Source organism: Tursiops truncatus, chromosome 3 (genome assembly GCF_011762595.2).
Source record: "Tursiops truncatus isolate mTurTru1 chromosome 3, mTurTru1.mat.Y, whole genome shotgun sequence".
NCBI lineage: Eukaryota > Metazoa > Chordata > Mammalia > Artiodactyla > Delphinidae > Tursiops > Tursiops truncatus.
Genome location: NC_047036.1, coordinates 166,178,907 through 166,195,007, shown reverse-complemented (window position 1 = coordinate 166,195,007; position 16,101 = coordinate 166,178,907). Strand labels below are relative to the sequence as shown.

At 46.7% G+C, this 16,101-nt stretch overlaps 1 protein-coding gene across 3 annotated transcripts in view; it reads left to right on the top strand.

Moving 5' to 3' along the window:
- Window positions 1-16,101, top strand: part of VAV1 (vav guanine nucleotide exchange factor 1) — a 51,010-nt gene that overhangs the window by 19,953 nt on the left and 14,956 nt on the right. For 2 of the 3 annotated variants that reach the window (XM_033854520.2, XM_033854519.2), the window contains exons 2-19: window positions 6,694-6,810; window positions 7,315-7,373; window positions 7,493-7,561; window positions 7,804-7,912; window positions 8,004-8,099; window positions 9,279-9,347; window positions 9,531-9,634; window positions 10,248-10,347; window positions 11,092-11,187; window positions 11,406-11,474; window positions 11,731-11,817; window positions 11,909-11,994; window positions 12,412-12,544; window positions 12,840-12,949; window positions 13,764-13,865; window positions 14,095-14,192; window positions 14,286-14,308; window positions 14,485-14,530. In XM_033854520.2, the coding sequence (XP_033710411.1) occupies window positions 6,694-6,810; window positions 7,315-7,373; window positions 7,493-7,561; window positions 7,804-7,912; window positions 8,004-8,099; window positions 9,279-9,347; window positions 9,531-9,634; window positions 10,248-10,347; window positions 11,092-11,187; window positions 11,406-11,474; window positions 11,731-11,817; window positions 11,909-11,994; window positions 12,412-12,544; window positions 12,840-12,949; window positions 13,764-13,865; window positions 14,095-14,192; window positions 14,286-14,308; window positions 14,485-14,530 (1,573 nt within the window). The remainder of the gene's footprint in view (window positions 1-6,693; window positions 6,811-7,314; window positions 7,374-7,492; window positions 7,562-7,803; window positions 7,913-8,003; window positions 8,100-9,278; window positions 9,348-9,530; window positions 9,635-10,247; window positions 10,348-11,091; window positions 11,188-11,405; window positions 11,475-11,730; window positions 11,818-11,908; window positions 11,995-12,411; window positions 12,545-12,839; window positions 12,950-13,763; window positions 13,866-14,094; window positions 14,193-14,285; window positions 14,309-14,484; window positions 14,531-16,101) is intronic. The other variant, XM_033854521.2, reaches the window with a different exon arrangement.

The window sequence follows — 16,101 nt, the reverse complement described above, 5'->3', positions numbered from 1 at the left end:
CCCTTTGGTAGCCATAAATTTGTTTTCTAAGCCTGTGAGTCCGTTTCTGTTTTGGAAATAAGTTCATTTGTATCCTTTTCTTAGATTCCACATAAAAGGGATATCATATGGTATTTGTCTTTCTCTGTCCGATTTACTTCACTTTGTATGATAATCTCTAGGTCCATCCATGTTGCTGCAAATGGCATTATTTCATTCTTTTTTATGGTGGAGTAATATTCCGTTGTATATATGTACCACATCTTCTTTATCCATTCATCTGTTGATGGACATTTAAGTTGCTTCCATGTCTTGGCTATTGTAAATAGTGCTGCTGTGAACATTGGGTGCATGTAACTTTTCGAACGGATTAAATGAACTGATACTTGCAAAACACTTAGATGCATTCCTGGTTTGGAGAAAATAATCCATAAACATAATCTAACTTGATTATGTTGCTTGGGGAGTGTTAAGAATCATCCTGGGTTCCTCAGCTGAGTCTCTGTGTGGAGATGGAGAGCCTGGGGTAGGAGTGGGTTTAAAGTAGCCACGATGTCCGCCTTGAACCTATTCAGTTTGAAGTGCCCACTGATGGATGAAGGAACCTGTTTCCACAGCTGTAAATGAAGAAGTTGATGGTAATGAAAGGGCGGTGCGTTGTTCTGAAAACCTGACCCCGGGTGGGAAAAGAAGTCCAGACTCTCCTCTACTTATCCCCATGTTGTTTATTTATTCAATAAACACTAATTGGGCATTACTACATGCCACCACATCCAGGCTCCAGAGATGCCTCAACTCTGGGCCCTGCTTTCTTCTGGTGGAGGGAACAGAGCAGGTCACAGACCTTGTGGTCAGGCCTGGGGTGGGGAGAGACATTATACGAAGGGATCCTGGGGTAGGGCAATGAGGCTGAGGATCCCACTTGGGTGGAGAAATGGGGGAAGAGATATTGGAGATGGGCCTTGAAGGATGAGTAGGAGTTCACCAGGCAGATATGAGAGGAGTCTTTAGCCCAGATTACAGCCATTTATTTATTTCCATGTGTGTAATTAGTGAAACAATTACAAGAAGAACTGGATTGGGCAGTCATGGGGCCTCTGAGGATCCAACAGACCACAGCTGACTCTGGCCCTTAAGGCTACTGTATTAGGATAACACTAGCTGCTGTAACACATAAGCCTTTTCAGTGACTTAATGTAATAGAAATGAATTTCTTGTTCACATAGTAGTCCAATGTTCCTCCTGGTACCAGGTGGGAGGCTTTTCTCTCATGGGGTGATTCAGAGACTATTTTCATTTGTGACTTTACTATCCCTTAGAGTCTCAGCATCATTTCTGTCTGCCTGCAGACAACAGGGGAAAATAGAGTATGAAGAAGGCAATCCCACTTCTTAAATTTAATACATTGCCCTGACAATGATGCACATGGTGAATACTCACATTCCGTTAGCTAGAACCAACCATATGGCCACACCCATTTGCAAGGGGGGATGGAAAATGTAGTCCTTGGCTGTGTGGACAACTTTACAGCCACAATTCCATATCGTGGAAGAAAAAGCATGAATTCTGGTGGATTGCCAGTGACCTCTGCCACAGGTAGGCAGCAGGAATAGAACTAAGACCTGGGAGGGGCTACGAGATACCCAGTTTGCCTTGTGACCTTGAATAAGTCCTTCTTCTTCCTCTCTGGGCTTTTTCCTCTCTCTGGCTGATGAACATTGGAGACTAGTTGATATCTGGGGTCTTTTCCAGTTCTGAAAATTGATGGGTCAGTGAATGCTCTTGGGCTTTCCAGCTGGAGCTAAGATGATGATGGTGATTACAACGATAGTGATGAGGACAGTGGTGATGATGATGGTGACGATGATGATTGTGATAGTGATGGTGGTGGTGATGGTGACTATGATGGTAATATTGATGATGATGGTGGTGGTGGTGATGATGATGGTGACATTGATGGTGACGATGATTGCGATAGTGATGGTGGTGGTGATGGTGATTATGATGGTAATATTGATGATGATGGTGGTGGTGGTGATGATGATGGTGACATTGATGATGATGATGGTGATGGTAATGATGGTGAAGATGATGATGGTAATGATGATGGTGGTGGTAGTGGTGATTATGATGTTGATGATGATGAAGATGATGGTGATGATGATCATGGTGGTGATAACAGTGATGATGTGATAATCATGATGGTAATAATGGTGATAGAAATGGGTATGATTGTGGTGATAATGGTGATCTTGATGATAGTGAGGATGATAATGATCATTTCCAGATACTGAGGGCTCACACCCTTCCAAGCCCTTTACATGCATTATTCTATCATATTACAACAACATGACACAGTAGGCATTATGATGGTCCATTATTTAGGAACTTTCATAACAGGTTCAGAGAGGGGAGGTGATTTGCCCAAAGACACACAGCAAGTAGGATCTTCTCGTATCATTTTTTTTTTTTTTTGGCTGCGCTGCTGGGGCTTGAGGCATCTTAGCTCTCCGACCAGGGATTGAACCCAGGCTCTCTGCAGTGAGAGCGTGGAGTCCTAACCACTGGACCACCAGGGAATTCCCTTCTTGTATGCTTTGGGAATTTATTCTCCATCCTGTTCCCTACTTTACCATCCCAGGATATTCCTACTGGCTCCAGGGATTGAAGGTAGTAGGTTTGAGAGAAAGCCCTGGAGTTCAGTGATGGTCACATGAAAGATGTTCAATGAAAAACCATTCTGGGCTTTTAATAGAAATTGCCTTGAATCTATAGCTCCATTTTGGAGAAGGCTGAAATTTAAAAAATACTGAGTCTTTCTAGATAAGAATTAGTATATATTTCACTCTATTTATTTAGATCTTCCTTCATATCTTTCCGTAAAATTTTATAATTTATTCCATATAGGATTTGTACTTCTTTTGTTAGATATGTTAGATATTAATCAGCTTTTTTGTTCAATTGTTTGTTTTACATGTTTTAGGCGATGGGAAATGCTATCCATTTAAAGTTGAAGTCCAATTTTCATACACAAAAATACTCAGTTCTTCAAGTTACCATCCAATCAGTTCTAGCAAGCGTGTGCCCTTGTGCAACCCGTACCCTTATCAAGATACAGAACTTTTCTATCACTTGTGGCCTTTCTGAGTCAATCTCTACCACCCTCCCCACCCAGAACAACCACTGATTTGATTTCTATCACCATAGGTTCGTTCTGCTTATTCTAAAATTTTGCAAATGTAATCTTGAAAAAAAGACACATTTTCCGATTGATTGTTGCTGATGTACCAACATGCAGTAAACCTTGTGTGTTGATTTTGTGTTCAGTAACATTGCTATTTTATTAATTCCAGTTATTTATGTGTATATTCTTTCGGGCTTATCTATGTTGGCAATCGTAGTGTCTGCAAAAATGAGCATTGTACTGATATTTCTTTCTTTTCTGTCTTTCCTTTTATTTCTTTGTCTTGTCTTACAACGCAGGCTAAGATCTTTAGTATAGTTAACAGGAATGGTCAGCGGGCACCCTTGCCTTTGTTCTTATTTCAAAAAAAATCTTTGCAGCATTTTGCTCTGAAGTATAATGTTTTGCTTTTGACTTAAGGCAAAGGTTGAAGGTTTTTTCAAGATGCTCTTTATCAGGTTACAGAAGTTCCTTTCCATTCCTACTTTGCCAAGAGTTCTTTTTCCTCTCTTTCTTTGAACATAAATGGATGTTGAATTGCTACTGTGTCTTTTATGCATCTGTCATAGTTGCTAATCTCTTTTTGACAGAACAGGCCTTGGGCAAGCAACAGGATCCAGCTAATAAATATGATGTATAATACTGTTTACATCATATTTATTTTACACTGGCTTCTGCTTATAGCACTCAATCTGGTTTCCTTTGAGAGTAAGATGTTCTCTCCTTAAATACATTAATTTATGTTAAAGTTAATTTAAAGTCCATGCTCCACATAGAATGGCTTAGGTAGGCTGTGGATGTGGCAGTAATTGAGAAGAAGATACAATCTGAAGATGAAAGTGTGAGATTCACAGATACAAAGAACAGTGTGTATTGAATTGATTCATAAATGCAGCTGCCTGAGTTTGCACCCCAGCTGCCTGTCCCTGCCTCAGTTTCATATCTGTAAAACAAGGATAATGATCATAATTATTTTGCAGGATTGTTGCAAGGATTCCATGATACCTCTCATATAAATATGATATATATATATATATTTTTAAATTTAAAAATAAATTCCCTTTATTCATCATTTTAATCATTTCTGACCTGACTTAAATGTGGCCACATGCGTGCAAGCGTCCACAAATATTGAGGCAGAAGAGCCTCCAAGAATCTATAATTTTTAGATACAAAGGAATTAATGACACTGAGTAAAATTATAACCAGGGTCTTACACTTACATTTTAGAGCCCATAGATAGCATGTGACTCATTTCTACCTTTTTCAAATGCAGAGAAAAATTTAGAGTCATTCGGAAAGAATCAAAGGCTTATGTTGCGGATTCGATTAATATAACTCACTACATTAATAGAATCAAGAACAAAATACACATGATCGTCCTGTACAGATCTTTAAAATCACTTAATGAAAGTCAATATCCATTCCTGATTCAATAAAATGAGCAAATACAAAAACTTTTCAAGAAGCTAGGAATACAAAGAAACATTTAAATTAATAAAAACATTTCTATAAGTTAGGAGTTTGGGACTAACATATACACCCTGCTGTATATAAAATAGATACCTGGGACTTCCTTGGTGGCTCAGTGGTTAAGGATCCACCTGCCAATGCAGGGGACATGGGTTCGAGCCCTGGTCCGGGAAGATCCCACATGCTACAGAGCAACTAAGCCTGTGCGCCACAACTACTGAGCCTGTGCTCTAGAGCCCGTGAGCCGCAACTACTGAGCCCGTGAGCCACAATTACTGAAGCCCACATGCCTAAGCCCGTGCTCCGCAACAGGAGGAGCCACCGCAATGAGAAGCCCGCGCACCGCAACGAAGAGTAGCCCCCGCTCGCCACAACTACAGAAAGCCCGCGCAGCAACGAAGACCCATACAGCCAAAATAAATAAATAAATAAAAATAAATAGATAACCAACAAGGACTTACTGTATAGCACAGGAAACTATATTCAATATCTTGTAATAACCTATAATGGAAAAGAATCTGACAAAAAATATGTATCTGAATCACACACACCATAGAAGTCCTGTTTAGTTTTTAAATTAATTTTGGTGAGCTGATCTCTCTATATAGAAAGAGTAAAACTCATAGAAGCAGAGAGTAGAAGGACAGGTACCAGGGGCTGGGGTAGGGGTAGGGAAATGAATGGGCAGACGTTGGTTAAAGGGTATAAAGTTGAAGTTACATAGGATGAGTCAGTCTAGAGGTCTAGGGTACAGGCGTGGTGACTGTACCTAGTAACACCGTAAATATGCTAAGAGAGTAGATTTCAACAGCATTCATCACACACAAAAACATGGCGACTATGGCAAGAGTTGATATGTTTATTAGCTTGACTGTAGTAATAAGTTCACTATGAATAAGCATGTCAAATCGTTCTGTTGCACACCTTAAATATACACAATTTTTATTTAAAAATACATAAATTTAAAACAATATATAGACAGTGCTGGGAATGGAGCACGTGGCGGGAGTTCATGCTGGTTTCCACTGCATGCAAGGCAAAGCATTGAAGCTATAGTCAAGAAAACTGACTCCAGATTCACACCATTCTGGAGTTAAATTTCAGCTCTTCTATGGTCTTACTCATTTTGTTTTTTTTTTTATTTATCTATCTATCTATTTGGATTTTTAAAAATTGAAGTATAGTCGATTTACAATGTTGTATTAGTTTCAAGTGTACAGCAAGGTGATTCAGTTATACATACATACATACAATGTATGTATAACACAACATTGTAAATCAACTATACTCCAGTAAAAATTAATTAAAAAAATAAATAAAAGGGTTAATGGTTAACCTTTTTTATTGTGGTAAACTAGACATAATTTTTATCATTATATATATAAGTAAAATGATATAAATATATTTTATAATTATCAATAAAATTTTATATAAAGATATATGACTGATATATGTAACTAAAATGATAATATTTGTCATTTTAACCATTTGTGAGTGTACAATTCAGTGGCGTTTAATACATTCACAATGTCGTGTAACTGTCACCACTATGTCCAAAATTTTTTCATCTTCCCCAACAGAAACCCTGTCCCCATTAAACACGAACTCCCTATTCGTCTCCCTCAGCCCCTGTTACCCACCACCATACTTTCTGTCTCTACGGATGTGCCTATTCTAGGGGCCTCATGTAGGTGGTGTCATACAATATTCATCTTTCTGTGTCTGGCTCATTTCACTTAGCATAGTTTTCAAGGTTTATCTGTGTTGTAGTAGACATCAAAATTTCATTCCTTTTTAATGGCTGAGTAACACTCCAAAGGTATGTATACACCACATTTTGTTATCTGTTAATGGTTAACTTTATATCTTATGAATTTTACCTCAATAAAAAAAAGGATTCAGGGGTGTACTGGCTTCAGGTACAGCTTCATCTTTACTCGGTGGGGGGCCTGTGCTTTCTTTCTCTTCTTCTGCGCCAGTCCGCAAGCCAGATGGCCAAGGGTCAGCTTCTCCCCGGTTCCATTATGTTTTGTCCATTCTCATTTATCTCTCGACAGTTCCTGTGTCTCAAGAATATTCGCACCTTCTTGTCTACCTGCTATGAGAAGTTTGGCCTCAAGCGGAGTGAGCTCTTTGAGGCCTTTGACCTCTTTGATGTGCAGGATTTCGGGAAGGTGAGCTGGGACGGAGCTGCCTGTGAGCTGGACACTGAGAACCCAAAGATTGGGTTTCAGTTCATTTCCATGAACGTCTACACCGGGCAAGCCAAAGCCTACTGGGGAAGGACTGGTGGGCCAGACCAAACCGTACACCAGGTGCAAAGAGCCTGGCTTAGGACATGTGGAACTGAGTTTGAGTCTTTGCTCCACCGATTGCTGTGTGACCTCAGATATGTGGCCATGCCTCTCTGAGCCTTAAGTCCCTTGTCTAACTTGAAAGTAATATCACTCCATCCTCTCTGAGTGATTATGAGGATTGAATAGAGCAAGGGGTTCAAGTGGTGGGTGCTCAGTTAAAGGAACACTGACATGCTGACGTCGGGGAATGGGAAGGTGGGAAAATCCCAAATTAGGCTCCCAGGGGCATGGGATCTAACCTCAAGGTCAGGTGCTTGGAGGCTGTGTTCTGGCATGTGGGTGGGCAACGGGCTTGCTGAGCAGCCTCGGCCCTTGTCACAGGTCATCTACACTCTGTCCGCTCTGTCCTGGACTCCAATTGCCCAGAACAAGGGGATCATGTGAGTAACTGTCTGAGCCAACAGCTCTGGACCCATTTGGCCCCAATACTCCTCCTCCTGGAAGCTCCCGCCCCACCTGGCCCTCTGGCCTCTGGCTCACACCATCCTGGCTCCCCCAGGCCTTTCCCCACTGAGGAGGAGAGCGTGGGTGACGAGGACATCTACAGTGGCCTGTCCGACCAGATCGAGTGAGTGTCTGGGACCACGACCCTGCCCCGGGGGGTCTGAGGGAACAGGACCTTGCCCTGGGGGATCTGAGGGGACCAAGACCCTGCCCTGGGGTATGAGGGGATCAGCATCCTGCTCTGAGTGTCTGAGGGGACATGGCTCTGCCCCAGGGGGTCTGAGGGGACGGCACCTTGCCCCAGGGGATCAGAAGGGTCCCTGGTCTGGGGGAAGCCACTGGCCCTGCCTGACTCCGCCTCCACAGCGACACGGTGGAGGACGATGAGGACCTGTACGACTGCGTGGAGAACGAGGAGGCGGAGGGCGACGAGGTGTACGAGGACCTCATGCGCACAGAGCCGGTGCCCATGCCGGTGTGTTGGAGAGCAGGGCCTGGCGGGGCAGGTGCATGGGTGGGGCGCGGCCCCGGACACCCCAACACCGGCCTCTCCTCTCCGCTCTCAGCCCAAGATGACAGAGTATGACAAGCGGTGCTGCTGTCTGCGGGAGATCCAGCAGACGGAAGAGAAGTACACGGACACGCTGGGCTCCATCCAACAGGTGTGATGCTCAGTCCCCGCCCCTGCCATGCGCATGCGCGGAGCGGAGAGGCGTCATCCGTCCCATGCGGGCCTGGGGCTCTTACCTGTCCCCACTGCTTTGTATTTCTCTGTCTCTCCTCGTCTCTGGTCCTTCTGTGTCTCTCCCTACTTCTTCCTCTGTTTATCTCTCTCTCCTTCTGTGTCTGTTTATCCCTGTCTCTATCTTTTCCTGTATCCTCATCTCTGTCCGTCCATCTCTGTTACTGTCTCTCACTCTCTAGTTCCTCTTTGTCCTTTGGCCATCTCTTTTTTTTAACCGTTTTATTGAGATTTAATCAATATACCATACATTTCACCCATTTAACATCTATAATTTAATGTTTTTTGGTATATTCACAAGGGTGTGAAACCATCACCACAGTTTATTTTAACATTTTTATTGAAGTACAGTTGATTTACAACGTTGTGTACCACTGCTTAATTTTAGAACAGTTTTTTCTTTCTTTTTTTTTTTTTGGTGGGGAGTGGGCGGGGGCCTGCACTGCGCGGCTTGTGGGACTTTAGTTCCCAGACCAGGGATTGAACCCAGGCCCTCGGCAGTGAGAGTGCGGAGTCCTAACCACTGGACCGCCAGGGAATTCCCAAATTGAGAACATTTTCAGCATCCCCCAAAGAAAACCCATATCCCTTAGCCATCACCCCTTAAACCCCCATTCTCCCCAGCCCCTGGCCACCACTAATCTACTTTCTGTCTCTGTGGATTTACTTATTCTAGACATTTCATTTAAATGGACTCATACACCGTGTGGTGTGTTGTGTCTCGCTTCTCTCACTGAACAACATGTTTTCAGGGTTCATCCACATTGTAGCGTGTGTCAGTGCTTCACTCCTTTTCATGGATGGACCACATTTTGTTATTCATTCATCCCTTGACAGACATCTGGGTTGTGTCCACCTTGGGGCTCTGATGACTAATTCTGCTCTGAACCATCTGGTACAGGTTTTCGTGTGGACTTTTTTCCCATCTCCCTTTTCTCTCCTTTTCTGTTTCCTTGCCTCTGTCTCTTTCTCTCTACACATTTCTCTCTCGCGCTCAGTCTCTGTGTTTCTGTTCGTCCCTTTCTGTCTCTGTCTCCTCCTCCCCGTCTCTCTGGGACTCCTTCATCCTTCATCCTTGTCTCCCCCAACCCCCCCACAGCATTTTATGAAGCCCTTGCAGCGGTTCCTTAAACCCCAAGACGTTGAGATCATCTTCATCAACATTGAGGTGAACTGACCAATGCCCGCCCTCCCAGACTTCTGTCCAGTGGGGATGGTCTGCTGGCTTCACCTGTCCCTGGAGTGTGGGGTGTGGAAGATGAATGACATAGGGTGGGTGGATGACCCTTCTCCCACCCGGCAGCCCGAGCCCCAGGCTCCCGCCCCAGCCCTTACCCCTCTCTCCGAGTAGGACCTGCTTCGCGTGCACACCCACTTCCTAAAGGAGCTGAAGGAAGCCCTGGCCAACCCCAGTGCACCCACCCTCTACCAGGTCTTCATCAAATACAAGGAGAGGTGAGACCCAGCTGGCCAGCCCAGACCTCTGGAAGTCACCCTGCCCTGAGTGGGCATTTGGGAGGCCCTACCCTCATAGGCCACTGGACAGAGAGGGCTTTTCCTTCTTTGCTCATGGGCAAGGGGCTCTGGTTAAATTCCCAGCTCTTCCTCTTGAGAGCTGTGTGGCATTGGAAAGTCACTTAACCTCTCTGTGCTTCCGCTTCCACATCTATAAAATCAGTGTGATCCAGGAACGTATCTCCTGGGGTTGTGGTGAGGATGGAGTAAATTAATGCTTAAAGTGCTTAACGTGGGGCTCGGCACACAGTAGGTGATCAATAAATGCTTATTAAATAAGTGAACGTTGAGCAGAGACGATACACCAGGTGCTCTGATAAGAGCTTCTTGTGCTTTATCTCATTTGATGCTATAATAACCCCACGTGTGTGTGTGTGTGTGTGTGTGTGTGTGTGTGTGTGTGTGGCGTGCCATTGTTATGACCATTTTACAGACAGGGAGACTGAGGCTCAGCGTCATGCAGCTGGGAAGAGGTGGGGCTGGGACTGACACCCAGATCTGCCTGACCTTGGTGCCAGCTGCCATTCCGCGGCCACATGTCCTCTTCCCGCAGGTTCCTCATCTATGGCCGCTACTGCAGCCAGGTGGAGTCGGCCAGCAAGCACCTGGACCGTGTGGCTACAGCCCGGGAGGATGTGCAGATGAAGCTGGAGGTGGGGGGATGGGCTACATCTTTCTGTGTGTGTGTGTGTGTGTCTCCCACTCCTTCCCAGGCTCCAGGGGCAGTAGAGAGGAAACTGAGCTGGAGATGGCATCCCTTTCTGTTGCAGCCCAGCCAGAAGTTGGCCCGCTGAAGGTCTGGGGAGGGTGGTACTGACTAGCCAGCTGGGAGAAATGGACCAGGAGGAGATGGACCAGAATGCTGAGCCCTAACCCCAGCTAAACCCTGACTCTGGGCTGAGCCCTGATGCCAGGCTGAGGTCCTGACCCTGATCTGAACTCTGAGGGCACACTGAACCCCAGCCAGAGCTCCAACCCTGGCTGTGCCCCAAGTCTGGGCTGAACCCCAACTTCACACAGAACCCCGATCCCAGCCAAGTCCTGATCCTGGGCTGAGCACTGATCCTGGACTGAACCCCACCCTGGACCCGTGTGTCTAGTGGGAGCACAGACAGGGCAGGGATGCTGAGGAATGGCTTGTGTGTGCCGTCCATCAGCTTCTTTGGTCTCCACGGTGGGGACCCTCCAGACCTGTCGATCTCCCCCTCTGCAGCCCCCCTCAGCTGAGGAATCCTGGACCTCTTCCCCAGGCAGCCTTCCAGCTGGGTCTTAAACCACCCCTCACCCCGTGGCATTCTTCCTTATTTCCTTGGGGGAGAGAGATGAAGCTTCAGGTTCTATAAAAATCCCCACCTGCCTCTACCTCTTCTCACTCACCTCTTTCTCCAATCTCCCAGGAATGTTCTCAGCGAGCGAACAACGGGAGGTTCACCTTACGGGACTTGCTGATGGTGCCCATGCAGCGGGTCCTCAAATATCACCTCCTTCTCCAGGTGCCCAAGGGGGCGCCCAGGCGTGGGTTTGGCACATCGACCTCCCTGCAAGGGCTCCTGGGGGCTGGGCTCCCCTCTCTGGGTGGGGTCATTGGGGCCATGCCTCTACGGACAGCAGAAGGAGGAGGAAGGAGCTGGTGGGCCAGGCTTGTTTGGAAGGCTCCCCAGGATGAGACGGCAGAGGCCCGGGGTGATATACATCTCTGTGGGTCACGCAGGAGCTGGTGAAACACACGCAGGACGCAACGGAGAAGGAGAACTTGCGGCTGGCCCTGGATGCCATGAGGGTGAGTGGTCACACACAGGGGTGACGGGGACACACAGACACATACGCATTCAAGTCAGTGAGTACCATCCAGGCACGGTCATACCCACGGGCCACCCCTGCCTCCACCGCACGGGGACACACCTCTCCGCCGAGTGAGTTATTCGCAGCGTCGCCCTTGGGGACAGTGACATCCTTCTGCCAGCCGCTGCTGGGGGCTGACCCCCTGTCTCCGGCCAGATGGGGGGTGCCCAGGCTCACCCCTCTCCCACCCCCAGGACCTGGCACAGTGCGTGAACGAGGTCAAGCGTGACAACGAGACGCTGAGGCAGATCACCAACTTCCAACTGTCCATCGAGAACCTGGTGAGGCGGGCATGGCCAGGGCCGTGGCCACGTGGAGAGGGGGTTTGGTCTCCTGCGTGGCCCCTTACCAGACACGCTGTTTGCTGTGTAGGACCAGTCTCTGGCCCACTATGGCCGACCCAAGATCGATGGCGAGCTCAAGATCACTTCTGTGGAGCGGCGCTCCAAGATGGACAGGTGGGCGGAGCCAGCACGTATCTGGGGTGGAGCCTGGACAGGGGCGGGGCCAGGCTACTAGTTAGGCAGGTGGACAGAGCCAACACGGATCTGGAGTGGAGTCTGGGCAGGGGCTTGGCCCTATTTCTAGATAGACAGGTGGGTGAGGCCACACAGACCAGTGGGTGGAGCCTAGATGGAGAGGCGGGGCAGAGCCAGCATGGATGCGTGGGAGGAGCCAAGAACGACAGGTGGCAGGACCTGTAAGGATCACGTGGGTGAGGTAGGCAAGGCCAAGTTGGCCACAGAGGACGAAAAGGGCAGGAATCCTAGATGGACAGCAGGGCGGGGGCCCAGAAGGTGGGAGGGGATCAGGCAGAGAGCTGGTGGGGACTTAAGGAGGAGCCCGACAGGGGCACCTGACCCAGCTGCTTCCAGGTACGCCTTCCTGCTCGACAAAGCTCTGCTCATCTGTAAGCGCCGAGGGGACACCTACGACCTCAAGGACTTTGTGAACCTGCACAGCTTCCAGGTTAGAGATGACTCCTCCGGAGAGCGGGACAACAAGAAGGTGAGGCTTGGAGGCTGTAACTGGGGAACCTCAGTGCTGGGGAGCCTCAATGCAGCTGGAGCTCTCCACTTGGCCTTTGGAACGCCAGTGCGTGTGTTGTGTGATTTTAGATTTGTGAACGTGTATTGCTTCTCCTGGGCAGCCCTTTGCATGGTAACCCATGCATGGCTCTCCTGGGAGCAGACAGGCTGTAGTTGGCTTGACCCTTTTCTCCCCACAGTGGTAGGGTCAATGGGCGTGTGGTCCCACCCTCTTCCGAGCAGGTGCCTTCATTTTCAACCCTGCTTCCCTGCAGTGGACTCACATGTTCCTCCTGATTGAGGACCAAGGTGCCCAGGGCTATGAGCTGTTCTTCAAGACACGAGAACTGAAGAAGAAATGGTTGGAGCAGTTCGAGATGGCCATGTAAGACACCCTCCTCCTCCATCTTTCTATCCTCAGAGGACTGTAGCATTTGGGTGCAGGATCTGGGAGGCAATTCTGTGCTGTCGTCTCATCTCTGCCATGGGACCACTCTGAATCTCAGTTTCCTCATCTGGGAAATGAGAGGGACAGTCTTTTAAGGCTGTATGCATCACCAGAATGCCAAGTCTTTGTAAGCTTCAGTCACCAGCCTGAAAATCCTTCCTCTTCCTTCTTTTTCTTGAGGTGAAATTAACATAACAAAAACTTAGATTTTTTTTTTTTTTTTTTGGCTGTGCTGCGCGGCTTGTGGGATCTTAGTTCCCCCACAGGGATCGAACCCAGGCCCTTGGCAGTGAAAGCACGGACTCCTAACCACTGGACCAGCAGAGAGTTCCCCAAACATAGCCATTTTAAAGTGTACATTTCAATGGCATTTAGTACATTCACAATGTGCGACCATCACCTCTATCCAGTTCCAGAACATTTTCATCCACCCCAAAGGAGACCCTGCAACCATTAAGTGATCACTCCCCATTTCCCTTGCTCCCAGCCCCTGGCAACCACTAATCCGCTTTCTGTCTTCACCCATGTTCATTGCAACACTATTCACAACAGCCAAAAGGTGGCAACAATGCAAACGTCCATCAGTGGATGGATGGACAAACACAACAGGGCATATCCATGCAATGGAATAGTATTCGGCCATGAAAAAGAATGAGGTCTTCATCCATCCGCACTGCAGCGTGTGTTGGTACTCCATTCCCTTTTATGGCTGAATCCTGTTCCATTGCATGGAATTATCTTCCCTCACCAGCTCCAACATCTACCCCGAGAACGCCACTGCCAACGGGCATGACTTCCAGATGTTTTCCTTTGAGGACACCACGTCCTGCAAGGCTTGCCAGATGCTGCTGAGGTGGGAGTCTGGGAGGATGGACCTGGGTCCTGGGCTGGGTTGGCTCTTCCTCTTTGACTGTCATGGCCCTGAGTTGGGAGGGGGGAGGCCCTCCTTTGACCTTTAGTTTCTCCATCTCTGTCCTGCTCTAAAGAGAACACAAAGGGGCCCTTTATGTTGTTGGTAAAACGATTGGCTGTGTTCATTCAACATCACTGACTCTCTTCTTTATCTTCTCCCTGCATCCCAGAGGCACTTTCTATCAGGGCTACCGTTGCCAGCGGTGCCGTGCACCTGCACACAAGGAGTGTCTGGGGAGGGTCCCTCCATGTGGTCGACACGGGCAAGGTACCAGGAGACTGAAGTTGGGAGGTGGGCTTGCTTCTGCATGGAGGGTGGGGGGTTCCCATTCTAACTAGTATTTCCTTTACCCTCTCATAGATTTTGCAGGAACTATGAAGAAGGTAAGACCCCCATGCTCCTTTCTGTGCGTGGAAAATCAGGGGGGCGGGTAGGGAAGGCAGGACCCGGGAGCCCTTGGCAGTGGGCATGGCTCTTTGCTGGGTGCTCAGATAAGGGCTGAGGAGCCCTCAGGCTGGGCACAGGTAGCGATACTTGCTTTCTTGGTCTCTCCCTCCAGGATAAGCCACATCGGCGGGCTCAAGACAAAAAGAGGAATGAGCTAGGTGAGTCAGAAGGGGGCGCTGTGTGCGGCAGAAATAAATCTAGTCCGCCTCAGTGATGCTGGTCCAGGGGCAGATCTCAACAATTATATTAATGACCACATAATGCCCTGCTTATAAAGCATTTGTTCCAGTCCTAGAAACCCCAAAGGAATTTATAAATAACGAACTCAAATTCTTTACTAGCTTTGCTCAAACACTGTGAAGGGGATGCACAGAACATAGAAATCCTTGTTAAGATGCTCTTTCTCTCCCATTCACATTTTTATGTATATACGTACTTTTAAAACTGAAGTATAGTTGATTTACAATGATTCAGGTGTACAGCAAAGTGATTCAGTTATATATATATCTATATATATATCTATATATATCTATAGATATTCAGATTCTTTTCCATTATAGTTTATTACTATATTGATCCAGTAATATAAGGTATTGAATATAGGTCCCTGTGCTATACAGTAGGTTCTTGTTGTTTATTTTATATATAGTAGTGTGTATCCATTAACCCCAAATTCCCAATTTATCCCTCCACCCCCTCCCATTCACTTTTATTATTCACTGCCCCCCCGCCCCCCCTTTTTTTTTTCTCGCTGACAAACTCCATCTGTAGTCTTAGCTGGCTGGGCATACCTCATCCCTTCTCGTACTGATTCTGTATCACAAAATCTTATCATAATGGAGTAGTTTCAGCAAAGTGTAGTCCAACTGGATGGTTGCAGGAGATGCAGGGTTTGGCCAAGCCAGAATTCTTTTTAGCCAATGGCAGTGGGGAAAGGCTGGATTTTGGTGTATATTAATGATGTTTGTGGGATCATAGTCGTGATGCGTGATTTTTATTCAGCAACTACTGTATATATTGTCTGGGGCAAATGGTGACTGAAAACAGTGTGCTTCCTGTCCTTGCAAAGCTCCCAGGCTGGTAGCAGGAGACAGACTTTGGCTAAGTCATTGCAGTTGAGGTGGGCGAAGTAGAGGGTTTTCCAGAGCATTCAACCGGGGGACCTGATGAATCTGAGCCTTCAGGGAAGGCTTCTCAGAGGAGGTGGCATTAAAGTGGACACTTGAGGGTAAGGAGTAGTCAGACAGATGAGGAGGCAGGAGTGTTCCAGGCAGAGGGAACAGCATGTACGAAGGCTAGGAAGCAGGACGGCAAGGCATTATTAAAGAACTTGGTGTGGCCAAGAAAAATAAACTCTTTGCTCACAGTCATACAGAATCAGTGTAAAGATTCAGTTTCAGGTCGATCTATCTATCATCTATCTATCTATCTATTCGGATACATAGATATCTAGCTGTAGTTCTATATCTACAGCTAGATATAGATACATCAGTCTTATTTGTAATAGTCAAAAGTTAGCAACAACTCAAATGTCCTCAATAGTAGGAACATATATATATATATATAATATAGTAATACATATGTATAAAATCAGCTTTATACAAAAATGCATATATCAGCTTTATTGGTCAAAAACCAGACAACCCAAATGTCCTCAATAGGAGGAAATATATATGAGTGTATGTGAGTCTATATATATATATATAGTTAAACATAGCCAATGCATATA